This window comes from Sinohyriopsis cumingii, chromosome 7, assembly GCF_028554795.1.
Source record: "Sinohyriopsis cumingii isolate HCF-2022 chromosome 7, ASM2855479v2, whole genome shotgun sequence".
Lineage (NCBI taxonomy): Eukaryota > Metazoa > Mollusca > Bivalvia > Unionida > Unionidae > Sinohyriopsis > Sinohyriopsis cumingii.
In genome coordinates this window covers 76,279,095-76,295,569 of record NC_142967.1, presented here as the reverse complement: position 1 = coordinate 76,295,569, position 16,475 = coordinate 76,279,095, and the positions used below count along the sequence as shown (strand labels likewise).

The 16,475-nt window shown below is 37.6% G+C and overlaps 1 protein-coding gene across 1 annotated transcript in view; it reads right to left on the bottom strand.

The window, feature by feature from the left end:
• The window catches only part of LOC149795549 (prominin-1-like), a 149,683-nt gene that overhangs the window by 90,868 nt on the left and 42,340 nt on the right, over positions 1 to 16,475 (bottom strand). The window contains exons 5-6 of the mRNA XM_089963819.1: positions 8,733 to 8,805; positions 7,008 to 7,079 (exon numbers count right to left, since the gene is read on the bottom strand). Of these exons, the coding sequence (XP_089819945.1) occupies positions 7,008 to 7,079; positions 8,733 to 8,805 (145 nt within the window). The remainder of the gene's footprint in view (positions 1 to 7,007; positions 7,080 to 8,732; positions 8,806 to 16,475) is intronic.

The following is a 16,475-nucleotide window of genomic DNA, read 5'->3' as shown; positions in this document are numbered from 1 at the left end:
GAGATCAAATCCTCACGAACGACGTCCACCTGTTTCATGTATTTGGCTTTGTCGTGAGTCATCTGAAAGTAACGGGAAGGTTCTGTCAAATACTCTTTCTTGGGTAAACACGGTCGTTGTGACATTTTACCCCACAAAGAATTTAGTATCACTTTGGCAAACGAACGCCTTCCTTCGTTTTTCTCGATGTGATCTAAAGTAATGCCTTCCAGCTCCCAGTATTTCTCTTTGAATTTCATTTAGTCTTCGGGAGTGTGGCACCAAGAAGGATAACCGCTGGTTTATTGTTTCAGTTTCAAAACAGCATCCATGTATGTAGTCTGCGAAAATACCTTTCGGAGTCTCGTCGCCCTTGTGGTATTGTTCTGTCTCTGGGAAGTGGTACATTTCGTACACTTCTAACAGTTTATATGCCAGGTTCAGAGCTTTGAACAATTCTACTCTGACCGACGTTCCCATTTCGGCACAAGTACGGCACAAGGAAAACATCAGTTTTCCTTGACAATGGTGCGGTAAAACGTGGAAGGCAACACTTTGCACTAAGTGTTCCGTTAGCAATTGCGTGTGTCCCGCGGAATAGCGACAATATTTGCACACGTATGGATACAGCGAACACACGTGCAAGTATCTGATTTCTTCTACTTTCTCTTTGTCAGCGTGATACAGTAAAACAAGTGGCATTCGTCCGTCCTCCGTACAAACTTTCCTGCGGGTTCAGAGGATCCACCAGCTTGTAACTTTCTACGATCCGTTGAAACTCGGGATCAGTTTTCAAACGGTGATCGTATTCATGTTCCCACATTTCCACCACTTGGTATCCATGCTGTTCTAATTTCAAACGTTGCTGATATGTGGCCTGACACACGTCTTTCATGGTCCATTGTAAAAACTGATTTTTGGTGTCACGTTGAGGGTAACATATGGGTCATCTGTGAAATAAGCAACCGTTAAACTCGTACACGATCTTGAGGTCTTCTAAGTCCCAACCATCAACCGAATACCTTCCGATGGTCTCTTGGCCTCCTCCGTTGCGGGCATGTTGGATCATTTTGTCTTCCTTGTCGCACAAGTAATGTAGCCAGCGTAGGGCTTTGAATTGACGTTTGATAAAGTTGGTCGTTTGAGGTCTGATGACAGCCAGGGTGCTTTCGGGCATGACGTTTGGCGGTATACTAAGGAACACGCTTTGGCCATGGTACATGTCTCCTTCAAAGGATCGATCACTTTGTGTTCTGTGAAGAATTCTCTAAATTTTCCACAGCAACGCCGTAAAATGTTCACGTCGGAACGACAATACATTAACATTTCTTCCAGAAAGTCGAAGGGGTCGGAGGTGTGAGTCTCGTACCAAGCGTAGAAGGCTTCTCATTGTTCGGTACGAATGTTGTCGAGGTCGTAGAAGTAAGCCTCAGGCAAATGGGTTAGAACAACGTGTTGGTTGGCTTCGGTATTGAAAAGTATGGAAAATAGTCTTTGGCCATTTCTGTCATTTCAAACGTTTTAGGCATTAGAATCAATGGCATGGCCAAGTAACTCATCGAATCTTTAAATTGTACTTGACTCACTTGCATGAAAATGATTTTGGCTCCGTTCACTTTCGGACGTTCGGTACCTAGTTCCGTATCGTATCTCAAAAGAAATTGTCCATCGTATCTCGAAAAATTGTGAGCCATCACCGTGGCATGGCGATTACAATCTCCCTAACGTTCGATGTCCTCTTGGCTCCACGTCTCATCGATGGGGTCTAAGATCCATTAGGCGAAATCGGTCTCCTAAATAGTTTTTCACGTCCTCCAGTAATCTTGCTGTAGAGAGGGCAATGACTAAAGGTAGGCTCTTGGATGCACTTTTCGCACGATCGGTGAGCCACGCAGAAATCAGGAATGTGGTTGCATGCATTGGCAATCGAAAAATATGAAATTGCCTTTCTTCTCGTCATCTTCCTCCTCTTGTTTGGAATAGTATTTTTGAATGAAGCATTCGTGTTCAAAGTCTACGATTTGGGGACAAATGTTATATCGTTTCCTCCCTGAACATACGTGTGCCTTGGCATTGTTGGTACGTATACCTTGTCCACAAGTACGGCACAATCTCAGGAGTTGACAAGCACTTTTCTGCTGTGAACCTTACTTCTTCAAATGTTGTTGGTAACAAGTAGGGCTGACAAAAGTACGCTGACACGCTGGGCAATGCACTCGTTCTCATCCTTTGTTCAGGCAGGATTGAGTGGCCAAAGATCCAGAGCATTTCCATCTACAATACTTGTGTTGCTCTCGATTATTATAGCCATATTCACATTTCTCACAGTAATATCCGTATCCCAAGAATGCGGTGATACTGTTCATGGCATCTAAATGTTCATCGTGATGATAAACGTGAATGTATTTTCCGTCTTTGAAATATTTGCCTCGAAATAATAGATGTCCGCGCACTTCTTGAGGATGCGCGTTCAACGTGTAGCGTGAAGCCATGACATCTTGCAATTTTTGCATTTCAGCAATGCCACAGGGTGTGTCTTTCGACAGACCAGCTTGCTGTAACAGGAGTTCTGCTTCTATTCGTTGTTTTGGCTAGGTCCGATTGTTGAATTGTTTTCCAGACTCTTTTCCAAACCAAAGTGTCGTTTTCTTGTCGGCATACATTCGTCCCACCACGATGGCACGGGCTAAACACATCTGGACTTGAGGATTGTTAATTTGTGCAAGGCTACGCTTGATTCTATGAAGGTTGTCGACCAGTACCAGTTTTTGCGTTGTCCGGTCCCTTGGGGAAGAGAAACGTGGGTCATGAACAGTGTCGCTTTCGCATCGGGAATGTGAAGCTTGTTATTGGATTGTTGCACGTGTTGAATCTTGTCGACGACTTTGGAAGGTGACAGTTCTGACGAACTGCTAAACTCGATCCAAACTGGGGACATCAAACTGTCGTGATGAATGCAAAGTCTCAAGCGATCGTCTTCTTTGGCTTGACATTGCCTTTTCAGTGTGGTTAACAAAGAATCCCACATCTCGATGACGAACCCTTCTACTTTCTCAAGGGGTACGTGGGACTTAAAATCTTAAACGTCACTGTATACGCGTAAGCCGTGGTACTAAATATTCTAGAAGAGCGCTTTTTCGTCTCTCGATTGTGGTAGTACTTTTCAGGGTTTACTAATAGTAGTGAACATAGTTTGGATGTATGATCACTGGGTCTGGATTCGGACTCACTCATGTCATCTTTAAAATCACTGGCATGAATTTGTGCCAAGACTTCAGCCATCCGAGGCGAGAAATAACGTTTCTGAATCTTACTTTCTTCTCCTTTCTCTACGACATGATGCGATCGTTTCATCTTGACTGAAAAAGTCAAATGACTACATTTTAATCGCCATGGATCCCTTTATATCATGTCAGATCAGTGTATATATAAAGGGTTAGTGTCTTCCCTTCCAGTATTCATTTCACTCTCAAACTGACTAGTACGATGGCAGAGCACACACAGATCGAACGTCTGATCAGAGCTTTGCGAGTTGTCATAAGAAAGGTTTCTCCAGACACGCCGATGGACTACTCCCCCTCCTTTAGAGTTAAAAGTCAAGATACTTGCTATTTCTGTAAGACGAATGGACACTGGTCTTCAGAGTGTCCAGACCGTCATAAAGCAAAACAGGTGTCAGAAGAGACAAAAGTCAAGATACCTGTTATCATTGTCGAGAGAAAGGATATTCGTCTTCAGAATGCCCTAAGAAACAGCAGGAGCAAGAAGAAGAGGGGTTTCCGAACAGGAAGATGGAGAGGTACCCCCACCCCCCCACCCCCCAAGGAAGAACCAAGACACGTACAGAAAGATAAAAAGGAAAAGAAAAGAAGACGAGGAGAAAGTGAGGAAGAAGAGGAGAACAAACTTATGGAAGTAACGAAATTCAAAAAGTAGACACTGTGAACAAAAGACACAAGAAGGCTATGAACTTTTTAAAGTGTTGTGTTGTGATATTAATTTGTAAAATTAGTACAAGAATAGACCAGGCAAAAAACGTAAGTGTCTCTTAGTTTGGATGTTTTAGAATAAGAACCTACCTTCAAGCACGCTCACACACACACATACGAGTACATCATGGATAAAAAATGGATTTTGAGTTTTAATTGATTTTGGCAATTGAAATAATATCTCTTTTTGAGAGAAGTGTGTGGTCGTGAAAAGGACCGTTGGGTATTTGTTCGCTTAAAAAGCAAACTCAGCAACGTGACGTAATCAGTTTTAACCGCCTTAAGCCTTTACCACGACCAAGGCCTTTTCTGGACTGGCTCCAGTCGATGATCATTTGGTAGAAATCACTAGGGGTGGTAACGCATGCGTAGTAACAGTGTTGGGTTGCTTGGCTCGAGAAGGTCTTTTCCACTTGGGTCGCATTAAGGAAGTCTGATACATTTGTTTCAAACTCCTTAACTCTGCCAAAATGTCTAAGAGCACCGTCACCTTTGACTTTCACTGTCCTCCTTCTCTCCTACACCTTGTTTCTTCTCTGCTACTGCTTCTTGTACCTCTTGTCCTTTCCTTCTTCTTGCCTCTTCTTCTTGCTGTTGTTGCTGAAGGAGACAAGCTTGTTCTGCTTCTTTCTGCTGTTGTAAAAATTTCTCCAATTCTTCTTTCTGTCTCTGTTTAAAATCCTCGGTGTGTGGTGCAGAAGGAGAAGGTGGCGAAGGTACTGGTACTGAAACAAATTCTTGCGAAGAAGAAAGAAAATAGACTAAATCCTAATTAAAATCGACCTCTTCTGGAAGTAGGCCTGTGTTAACTTTGATAGCCGATGCTATGCCATCGATTCTGGTCTCCACAGCTGGTGCACTCCAATTCATCGTCTTCTTAGTTTCCGTCATGTTTGAAAACTCTGTCGCATGGATTGACTGCGCACAGACGCTAGCGTACCTATCTAGGGAATGCGAATCTCTTCGGATTGGAAGACAGACTCCACACTGTGACTGAATTTTGTAACATGTGTTAGGATTGGTGAATAAACTCAATCCGTTTCGATCCGCTCTTCCACTATAAATAACCCGGTTCAGTTCATTCCCTTCAGCTTTTCTCGTCACAAGATGTGGGCAAACGTAGAATCATCTACTCTCGTATCGTCAATGCTGTCCCTTACGGACTTACCCATGTATGTCAGATCATCATGCACAATTACCCGGATAACCGATACGAGCATTTGGAAAAGAAGAATTTATGTGGAGAGACAAGACTGTTTGAAGAGAGTTCTCATCTTCGGACCAGAAGTCAGAAGTTTGAGGAAGAGAAGAAGACCTGTGCAATGCCCTCTATGTTAATGGAATGATGTTAACATAAACCCAAAGGCCCTTGTCAGGGCCACTCATATGCCTCGAAAAGATTTGCTTTTTTGCCTAAAATCTTTTTAGTCGGTTGTATAGTTGTTTATGTTTGTGTGTTGTCTGTTGTATGTGTTATCTCTGTCTCTTTCCCACCAAAACGATTTAGTTTTGTTTCCGCTCTTTGGTCGCGATTGAGGTCAGCCCCTTGCTAAGTTGTTACCAATTTTCAGTCATGTGACGTCACCTTACCTGTAATGTATTTTCCCATTGTCGCTATACATCTTGACGCTATACAGTCGCAAGAGGGTCTGTAATGATAATTCCCATTGACACTATACATCTTGACGCTATATCGTCTCAGCGGTTCTGTAATGTATTTTGTCATTGACGCTATATTGTCCCACCATACTACTATCCTTTACTTGGCTTTTATTACTTCAACCTTAATATGTACGCTGATTTTCAAATTCATTCGAGGATTAGTGACAAAAATCAATTACAGTTAAATTATGTCCATATAAAAATTCCTATGGTATACAAGGGCATGCAGTTGTAGATCAGATAATATCGTTAATATCGAACTCGTCTAAGACATAGCTAAAATCACTAGATAATACAATTGACATTAATTTTTTTTAAATCACTTAATATCATTGTTTTCGATGATAAAGCCTCAGAAAAAGCACTCACAATATTAGACTATCAGAACCGAAAAACGTTTCTAACTAATTGACTCCACGGACGCTGGTTAATTACACATTTAAGAGATCGTACTAATGCAACGCCAACTACCTAGTTTCATCAAAACCGGCTTTGAAATTTAACACCTCCATACAATTAGTCTATCAGGATTATTGACAACACAACATTGTCATTGAGTTAAAATGCAAGAACCAACTGATCTAACTGAAATATGATAAGGTTAATATCTGCAAATTTCGTTTGTTATGAAAATTGTTAGCAATCATGTTTATGTTAAAAGAAAAACAATGTTCATCAGATTCTTTTTCATGTCTTTAGTTATTTTCGTTTCACGAGAAACGGGTCTTCTAGTGTCTGGTGTTCACTAAGTTGTCCAAGTTTACATCAATTTTGCAACTGAATTTGCCCGTTTGATGTTCTCCAAAATCATGTTGATACAAGCTCATATAGCAAGTTTAATTACAATTTGGTCACAAATAAAACCTCCAGACCGTGAATAAGCAAATGACGGATCCACCTGACAGAAATAGCCATGTACCAACATTATAAGAGCTTGGAGTTTTTGTTATGGTCTATTGTACATATTGTCGCTTGATATTGAAATTTTACTCAGACTTGATACAGCAGTATGACTTCATTGGAAATCTTCATATATTTCATAGTATAAAGTGTCCACGTGACAACCGTTAGGGCAGCACGAGTCTATTAATTTGAGAAGCTGAGTACAATAATGGACATTGCGTAGCGTTTCACAATATGCCCAAATCAAGACTGGCTCGGGTCACATTGAAATTTTTAATAAACAACAACTGAGATACTGCTGGTGGCAGATTCACGTAGATGGGCTTTATGAATTCGTCTGTTGTTGCGGGATACGCCAAGGGCAATAGAACAATGAAGAATTAACTCACTTGCTGTTTAGACAGAGGACATGACAACTAAAATGGTGTAAAATCAGTGAACTAGAATAAATGAAAGAATAAAATTGCATCTTACGTGGCTTCATAGCGGATATAGCACTGCCGGCCAATTTCTCTCTGATGTAATCAGACAGAGTATCGGTCAAATCTGAAACACGGTAATAGTATTATGCAATAGTCTAGGATTCCAACCTTTTACTTCCTCCTATTGTATGACGATTTATATGAAATTTTCTCTTTCATGCAATGTAATGCTAAATAATTACATCCAAACATGAATATATCTTGCAGAAAATTACTATATTGTCTTATGAAGATATTTTAATGTCGCAGACTATATATTGAAAAGCTAACAACATGGAAATGAGGACTGCGAACATCCTGATCATAAATGTAGAACATTAAGAAAAACTACAACGGAAAAACAACTATTAGCAAAGGCCCAATTTTTCTTAATAGGAAAGTTTTAAAAATCAATTAATTCGTGGGTTCCAAATAATTATTTTACTTAAAAATGATAAGGATAGACAAAATAAAGATTAATACAAAAATGTACATATAAAGATTCAATTAATTTTTACGCATGATGAAATTTATGCTGAAATGAGGGAGCATTTGCGGCGCTAAGATAGTTGAGTGTGAAGTAGGAATAGGGCTATTGCCCCTGGGCGCCAGGCAAAGGATCGCGTCGACAGGAGCTATTGGGTTTGCTGCTGAAATTTATATTGTATTTGACCTTCACTAAGCGTAACTGGGACAATTCTGCACAAAACTTATAAGGGCAGGATGCAAAGGAGGAGGGAGGTTAAAACTGGTATATGTAGCAAAGTAGGAGCGACACTTAAGAACAACTCACCCCCTCAATCGGGCGCAAGGAACACTCGCGACGCCAGTGTACTGGAGTTTAATAGTTGTTTAGGGTGACAGGACGTATCATAGCGTATGGTTTCTTGGAGCTGATTTCGAAGTCAAAAGTTGGTTTTAAAAACAAAATAAGTTCATATGGACTGCTTATAGATGTGGTTGATAATTTTCTGCATACGTTCAACCATGGAGCAGTCCACGCACAAATCAATTCGTAGAAAGGTAATTTGAAAGACAACCACGTATTCTTAGCATTAGCGCTATCATGAATCAATTATACTCGTGCAAAGAATGAAAAATATGGTGTGACAAGGCATGTCATCTACATTCGTTCCATGAACTGATTAAGCAAATACTGCGTAAATGTTCAAAATATTTGTACCTATCTTTGGTTACACGAAATTTTTTTTATTTATAATGCATTTAGGCTTCAAAGTTAATAATTCAGAATAGAAGAAAAAAATGACATAAGGCCATTTGTGCAGAATTTTAATAGTTTACTGTTATTACGTATTATTTCATCTGAAACAAATGGTTAAATGTAGATACCAGACTCGCCTCCATTGACTATCTAGGCTCTTGCTCAGTCTATAAAATATTAAACAAGGCGTAAACTGCTCTCACAACAGGAGCCGTTTTAGGTAATGTTGTAACGTAATTGTTTGTGGGAGTGCAGAGAAAGAACATTAAGCAGGTACAAACTAAATATCATAGGCAGATAAAACAAACATACACCTAAATTTAGTATTTAGAAAATGATTCAACGTAGCACACAAACATCATTCGAGAACATATCGGCTGGGAAAGAATAATCATTTTTTGTTATTATTTATTTTATTGTAGGAGTATTTTGGTTCCTAATGTCAGCATACATTCGTCAACAGAGAGAGAGAGAGAGAGAGAGAGAGAGAGAGAGAGAGAGAGAGAGATAAATTACTGGTGATGTCCATTTGACTAATCACAGCATTCCAAGTAATATTTAAGTTCGTATGACCCAGAATGATGACTTGCTGAAAAATATTGATAATGTTCTTATTAGGCATGATCCGAAAGAGTACGAAGTGTAGAAAAGAAAACCAATTTTCTTTTCTTATTTTTGAACCTTTAACCCACACCTACCAAATACAAAAAATCAATAGTGTCGCAAGGCAGTATCAAAAATCATGAAAGAAAAGCTAAGAAAGTAAGTAGATGCCATTTTTGTAGAGTATAGTGGCAAATATTAATTGTTAAATTATATCTTTATTCAGTCTGCAATTGATATCTATCTATCTATCTATCTATCTATCTATCTATCTATCTATCGAGAATAAAATATTAATTGTTATTCATTCGTTAGTACTTTTAGTATTATCTATATATTGCAAAATATATGCAAATCACTTGTTTAAAAAGAGAACTAGATCATGAAGATCATTCTATATTATACAAACCTGACCTAATCATGTAATTGTTTCTGAGTTTTAAACCTAGTGAAAGGCGGTACAAGAACCTTAGAAAACAAACTGAAAGCTAAAATTAGACCAGCATTACTTGGGGTTGTTTTAAAAGTATTATCAAAAATAAACTACTCATCTCATAAAGAAAACTAAGAATAGCACATCTGTAAGGTGCTAATCCTGTGTGCAAACCTAGGGAAATCATAGTGATAATTCAAAATATTTTACTCAGCAAATAATGGCACAAATCTATTTTAGAGAGGTGATTCAAGATTGTAATGATTATAAAACGACAGCGGAAATGTCAGGATCAAGATATAATATCTATTTGTTTGTACGTTTGGATGGGATGTGTGGTTTAAACTGTTTTTCTTAACAAACAATATACAAGTAAATGCAGCTGTTGATTTGCTAATTTCAAGCATTAATAAATATATAATACAATGCTCTACAAGTTATATCGATTTACGTCTAGGATTAAGTGATGATAATATTGAAATAAACATCGTTAATAGAAAGAAGTTTATGACGAAGAATGGATTAAGTATTTTGTGTAAGTAAATACATTTTGTTATATTCAGCTACTTTCACATCACATTTAAAGATATAGTAATATATTAAAACCATTTACAATCAACAGCGATAGAGATATTTAGAGACACAGAGAGAGAGAGCAGATATAGAATTTGTGGAAAAGAAAATGAGATTTAAAACAACACACGATGATTCTGTATATGAAATAGCTCTTGACAGATTTGAACAATTTGTATATTACTTTGGGATTTAATATTGATTTATACGTTGCTAAGCAACACAATTTTTACTTATTCGTTTAAAATTAAATGACAGCATAAGCCTCGATTCCAAGAAACGTTTATTTACTATGCAGAAGAAAACAATACTTTTTATTAGTGGAGTCAAAAGTAAAAAAAACGAGTTAATATGATACTATTTGAAAACAGCGTAACAGTATCAAAATTTGTTATACCTAGGTAAATTGCTGGAAGCAGAAACCTACTCAAAGTATTTGATCTTAATAGAGTCGATTACAAAATGAATAGGCGTGAAATGTCATTAATGTTGTCAAAAATAAATTGTAGAGTTCAATGAAAACAGCAAGGACGCTAGATTGTTTGTATGAAATACTGAGATAAAACTTTTGGTATCGCAGATTTTAATAACCTAAAAGATTAATTTGTTCGGGGGGTCCCGGGTATGTGAGTCGTCTGAAGCGCTTGTCTTTACCGATCACCAACATCTCACCTGGGTTCGTTTCTCAGGCGCGACCAATGTGGGCATGTGAGAAAGCTTACCAGTGCTTTCCGTGGGTCTGGTGTTCTAACCGGTGTTTTTTCCGGGCTCTTCCTCCACCAGTTTTTATCGTTGTCATGTATATCCTATGTGTTGAAAAATGGCTTTAAACTCAACACAAAACGAAAACAGCATTATGTTTTATGTGCATCTACTCACCTAGAAAACATGGACAGACAAAGCCGAATGACTTCTACCAACATTATATTGATGAAATAAAATGTGTGTGTGTGTACATATATAATGCACTTGTGATGTGTGTTGATGTACATGTTGCTTTCAAGTTTCACTGAAACCTCCTATACTGGTGCATGTGATGAACAGTAAAGATGTCAACCTATCTTGAAGAAATAATTCCTAATAAGAATGGAAATAAAATGGAATCGAATAAGTCAATCGAACATATGATTGCATCACGTACACACCTAACAGTATTAAACCGGAACAAACTTTACAGACAGCAATTCTAAAGGTAAGTCTAAATGTATTTATTGTATCAAATAGTTTCTTGATATCATTTTATATTAAAGGGAAGATGCTAACAATGCATTGTGAATAATAGGGTAAAGTACTTCTGAAAGACATCACGATATCTTATAAAAGCAATCGAATTTGAAGTCGATTAGCTATGATATCTTCATGACACATACAGATTTGTGATTAAATATGTTTGGGATAAATGTCGAACAAGGCAAATCAAAAGATAAATTGATAAAGTTATAACTAGAGGCAGGTAATGCAAAAATATATTTGTACCAAAACTACACCCACCGCGTTGTGCGCATGGAATAAATTTGGAAAATAAATTGTACCTCTATTTTGTGTCCTTTGCGACAGGTCATACCAAAGATAACAAACGTGGTACAAGCATCTGCCTCAGTTGGCGCTCAGCATTAAGAGGTTAGTATTAGGACTGGTTGGCCTGGTATTAGAATAACGTGATTTGGAGGGACCTTATGATAGCATGACTGCGGAATGATGCCACAGTACTATACATCACTATAAACTGCCACATCGCAGATGTCGTAGAAATATAACTGAACAATTGTTAAAGCTACCTTGAAAATCAAAACCACATACACAGGTAAACAATGCAATTGATTAAATACAATCTCCAGAGTTTCACAGGATGATAATCGATAGAGTGATTGACTGTAAAGACTATATTTGCACCGAACCCGAATGAAAAGAAAAGAAAAACCTTTCGACTAAGTCATGTTTCTCTGTCCGACTTATCTGTACTTGCAAAAATAAGGTGGTTATTCAGAAATGATATGACCAATATTATTGAAGCTACGTTAAAGGTCTAATCATACTCACACACACAAATGAAAATGAGAAGGTGATATAGCCTGTTGATAATAAGAGCAATAGTATTTACCAGTAATCTTTAATTGTCTTAGATGACTGTATGACTGTGGCAATGTCGACGACGTAAGAAGTAAGCAACCCACCAAACTAGACACGATTTAATGGAAGACATACGAAATAGTATTATGTACAACAGTACAAAAGTGCAACTATGTAATCAAAGACTTTAGAGTGTTAGGATTTTAGTAAGCTGTGACAGCAAATGAACAAACTCAATGAAAGTTCTTTTTCAAAAATATGTTCGTTTTGGATGAAATAAAATGAAACACTTTACATACTTTGAAAAGGACTGAAGGAGACAATTTTAATGAGGCTTGCATATCCCTTTGGCTATCGAGTGCTTTCTCCTTCATCACCGAAGACGAGGTTCGCATGTAATTCAACGACATGCTTGCATGTCCGTAAGGTCATTTTTTTATATTGTCACCCAAACACGCTTGTACTCATAAAGAGACAATGCCACATTTTTAATGTAATATTGCGCATCACATATATGTAGAACGTAGAAAATTAATATCTTTGTAATTAATTGTTAATTTATTATATAAGCAATCTTTGTACATTTCGAATTACAAAACTCTTTATGGTCACGCAATTTTTAGAGGTATTCGTTAGCAAACACTTTTCGCCTTTGTTTTTAATCAACTGCTTTGACCTTAACCCGACAAGGTCTTTACCCTAACCCAAAAGGTTAATAATCTTAACACAGTATAACACATTTTTGAAAAGTCCAGGAACTTCTATCTTGTGTTTAGTAAACCAGATATGTTGTTCGTTGAATAGTGACTTGCGTAATATAACTCAACGTTATACTTCATCTCATTCTAAACATTTTGTGTCTCGACACAAATGCATAAATATTCCTATCAGTAATTCACAATCTCAGTTTATCACCACATATGTTTTCAACAATTTATTGTGGAATTTATACATCAACTATATGGATAAATCTAACGCTGTAAGGCCATCATAAATCGGTTCAGTCATTTTGTCTCGTTTGTTTGTTTGTTTCTTTAAAGAATAAATGACACAAATTCAGCGTTAATAATTGGTCTCCAGGAACATTTTAGATCTTCCTGGCATTTAGTAAATGTATTTTCATCTAGTTATAATATTTATATTATTCGTTCCTGATATTTTACGACCCGAACGGATTAGTTTGAAGAATTTTCTTTTCGAAATCAGTTATATCTTATTGTCTCAGACATACGTTCCGTTCAATATAAGGTTTCATCCAAAGTTATTGTCCAGACATAATTCTATCCGTCCATATATTTCGGATTTCTGAATGAGATGTATTTTTAAAGTACGGAACAAATTTTGGTACCGTCTGTTTTGTACCTATCAATTAACCTCGTTTGTAATGGAGACAACTCACTTTCATCCGGAATTAATTTATCTTGAACTAACTGTAAGTAGATCCAAAAAAACAAACAAGTGAAATGAGGTCTCCAAATTCTCGTTTGAAATGAAAGTGATACAATAGTAACCTGTTATACTGAACAGACTTGTTTCTATCCATCATTTTTGTCAATCAGTTGCACATAGAAAATATTAACATGTATGTAAGTAGTATATGGGGACACTTTACGTACAATGGGAATTAGCATTAAAAACACCCTTGGGACACTTTACGTACAATGGAAATTTAACATGGAGAAAAATCGTGGGACACTTTACGTACAAGGGGAATTAACATGGGAATAAAATCGTGGGATACTATACGTACAAGGGGAATTTAACATGGGAATAAATCGTGGGATACTATACGTACAAGGGGAATTTAACATGGGAATAAATCGTGGGATACTATACGTACAAGGGGAATTTAACATGGGAATAAATCGTGGGACACTTTACGTACAAGGGGAATTTAACATGGGATTTTTTTTTTAAAAAAAGGGGTAGGCAATGGAAAGACTATCTCTTTTCGAGAAATATGGCTGGCCCTGAAAAGGGCCTTTGGGTTTTCTTCTTCTTCTTCTAATTTCTTCTTTTCCTCCACCAAGTTCTTATTTTATCTCCTACACTCTTCTTCTCTTTCTTTTTTTTCTTCTCCTCTTCTTTCTTCTTCTCTTCCTCCTCTTCTTTCTTCCTCTTTTCATTTTCTTCTTCTTTTTCAATTTTTTCATTCCATTCTCTCATCCTTATCCTTTCCTCTTCATCCTCCTTTTCCTCCTTTATTTCTTTCAACAGATCACTAATGATTACCTTCATTTTTCGTAAATTGTTTATCTCCATCTTCACTCTATGGGGACTATATGAGTAGTGATCCTCGTTTAGGTTAACCAACATTTGCTCAAACATTCCTAAATTGTCCATGACGTTTTGCAATTTTTCCATTTTGTTAAGGTGGTTTGACGCCATCTTCTTTGTATTCTTTGCAGAATGGTTTGAACAACGAATACTGTGGGTTCTTATACGAAAAGCGCGAACGTGAAGGAAAACATCCCCCTAAAACATAAAATGGATCTTACCTAGATGATGACCCAACATCGCGCGGACGTGAAGGAAAACATCCCCCTACTTTCTCATTTCATATAATATAACCCTAACTATACTCTCCACATTTGCTAAAAAACCCATAATCTACTATTCACACAAACATACCTTAGCTCTTACAAACACATACACTTCCACTATTAATAAAGAGTTAGTGTTTATTTTCACACTACTCTACCTACACATTGGCAAATTAATAGTTATTTCTTTTCTAGATTATTGGGTAGCCCTGAAAAGGGCTGTTTTTTTTAAACTCCAGATGCACCTATCTAATGGTTGCACCTTCCTGGCCTGGCACCGCACACGCATCTTCTTCCCCAGTCTTCTTTCACCTTTCTTCTGGGGAGCGCAGAGGGAGGATGATTCGCTTCAACACCCCAATCCTCTGTTTCAGGAATATTAAACGACATCATCTCTTCTCTTTTCTTTTCCTCCTCTTCCCTCTGTCTTCTCTCCTCTTCTTCCTTCTTTATTCTTGCTTCTTCTACGATAGCCTCCGCTGATAGTTCGTTTACTATCCGCCTGGCATATTCCAGGTGCATCTGGAGTTCTAACAGTTTCACTATTCTGCTAGTCATTCTTCTGGCTGTGTTGATCAATCAACAAGGGTAGCTGGACTGCCGAACGAGTTTCAATTTATACTGAAAGCGCGGACGTGAAGGAAAACATCCCCCTAAAAACATAAAATTCATCTTACCTAGATCATGACCAAAAAAAACACCAACAACGCGCGGACCTAAAAGAAACACTCGCTCACTTTTTTATGCTACCCATCACTATTGTAAAATTTTTATTAATCACTTCAATAGACTATCCACATACTCAAAGCAATCCAATCTAACCCCAAATATACACCTCAAGCAGCCCAAAAAAAAACAAACATCATTTTAATCTACTATCCACACCAACCTACTTTATCACTTACAAACACAATCACACAAACACATGCCCTCACATTTTTTAATAAAGAGTTAGTGTTTATTTTCACACTACTCTACCTTCATACATTGGCAAATCTATCGTTACTTCTTTTCTAGAGTATTGGGGTAGCCCTGAAAAGGGCTGTTTTTTTGTTTTGCTATGGCATTCTTTTTTAGTTTCTAAGAATGCGATGTCCTCTGAGGATAGACTTTCTGGCGATAGGTCTGCTTCTTCGGAAAGAGAAGAAGAATTCTTTGGTGTCGATACGACAATCGACAAAGCCTCTGTCAGCTTCAGGTTGCTGCTGTTGCCGCTGTTGCTGTTGTTGCTGTTGCTGCTGTCTCTGAAGTCTGTACTTCTCTGTCCATTCTTCTTTCTCCTTGTTCATTTCTTCTCTGAAGAGCTCTTCTATCAGGTCTTCAGTGATTTTTAACATTCTCACATTCTCTATTTCTTCTGGCTTCGGTATCAGACTGTGTCTGACCCTATGCAGATTCACGTAGGCTTCGTTGAGCTTAGCTAGTTTGGAGCACATCTTCTTAGGAGGATGAGTCGACAATGGATGGCTAGACTGGGAACAACCCGGTTCTTAAAGTGAAAGCGCGGACGTGAAGGAAAACATCCCCACACGGTTTTCGAGCCGCAACGTTCATGAGAGGGATAGTAAGAAATGAAAGAGCATCAATCCAACATTCTTATAGCTAAACAAACCACAAAGGCATTTTTTTCAAAACACAACATTTTTTATTCAAAAAATCACTTAACACTAAACAACAACATTTTTAACATTAATTCAACATGATAACATCAAACAATTTTTTTCAAATCACTAACATTCTTTTCTTCAAATACAATCTACTTTAAACAAGGCTGACAACGTTGTGAATGAAATTGTGATTTCCACTGTTGGAAATCATTAGGCCATTGATGGACACTACGTTTCCTAGCTTGAGACAAAAGATAAGCATACTGGTCGCAAAACCATCGATCTACTTTCACATCGTTTCTAGCAGAAGAACGAGGATCAAAATGAGTCACTAAATGTTCTAAGGAATAGCCCAGGCTGCGATGATGCAGAAAATACACACAATATTGTCCACACACCAAGGAATCTGTGCCTTGTAATTTCACGTTAT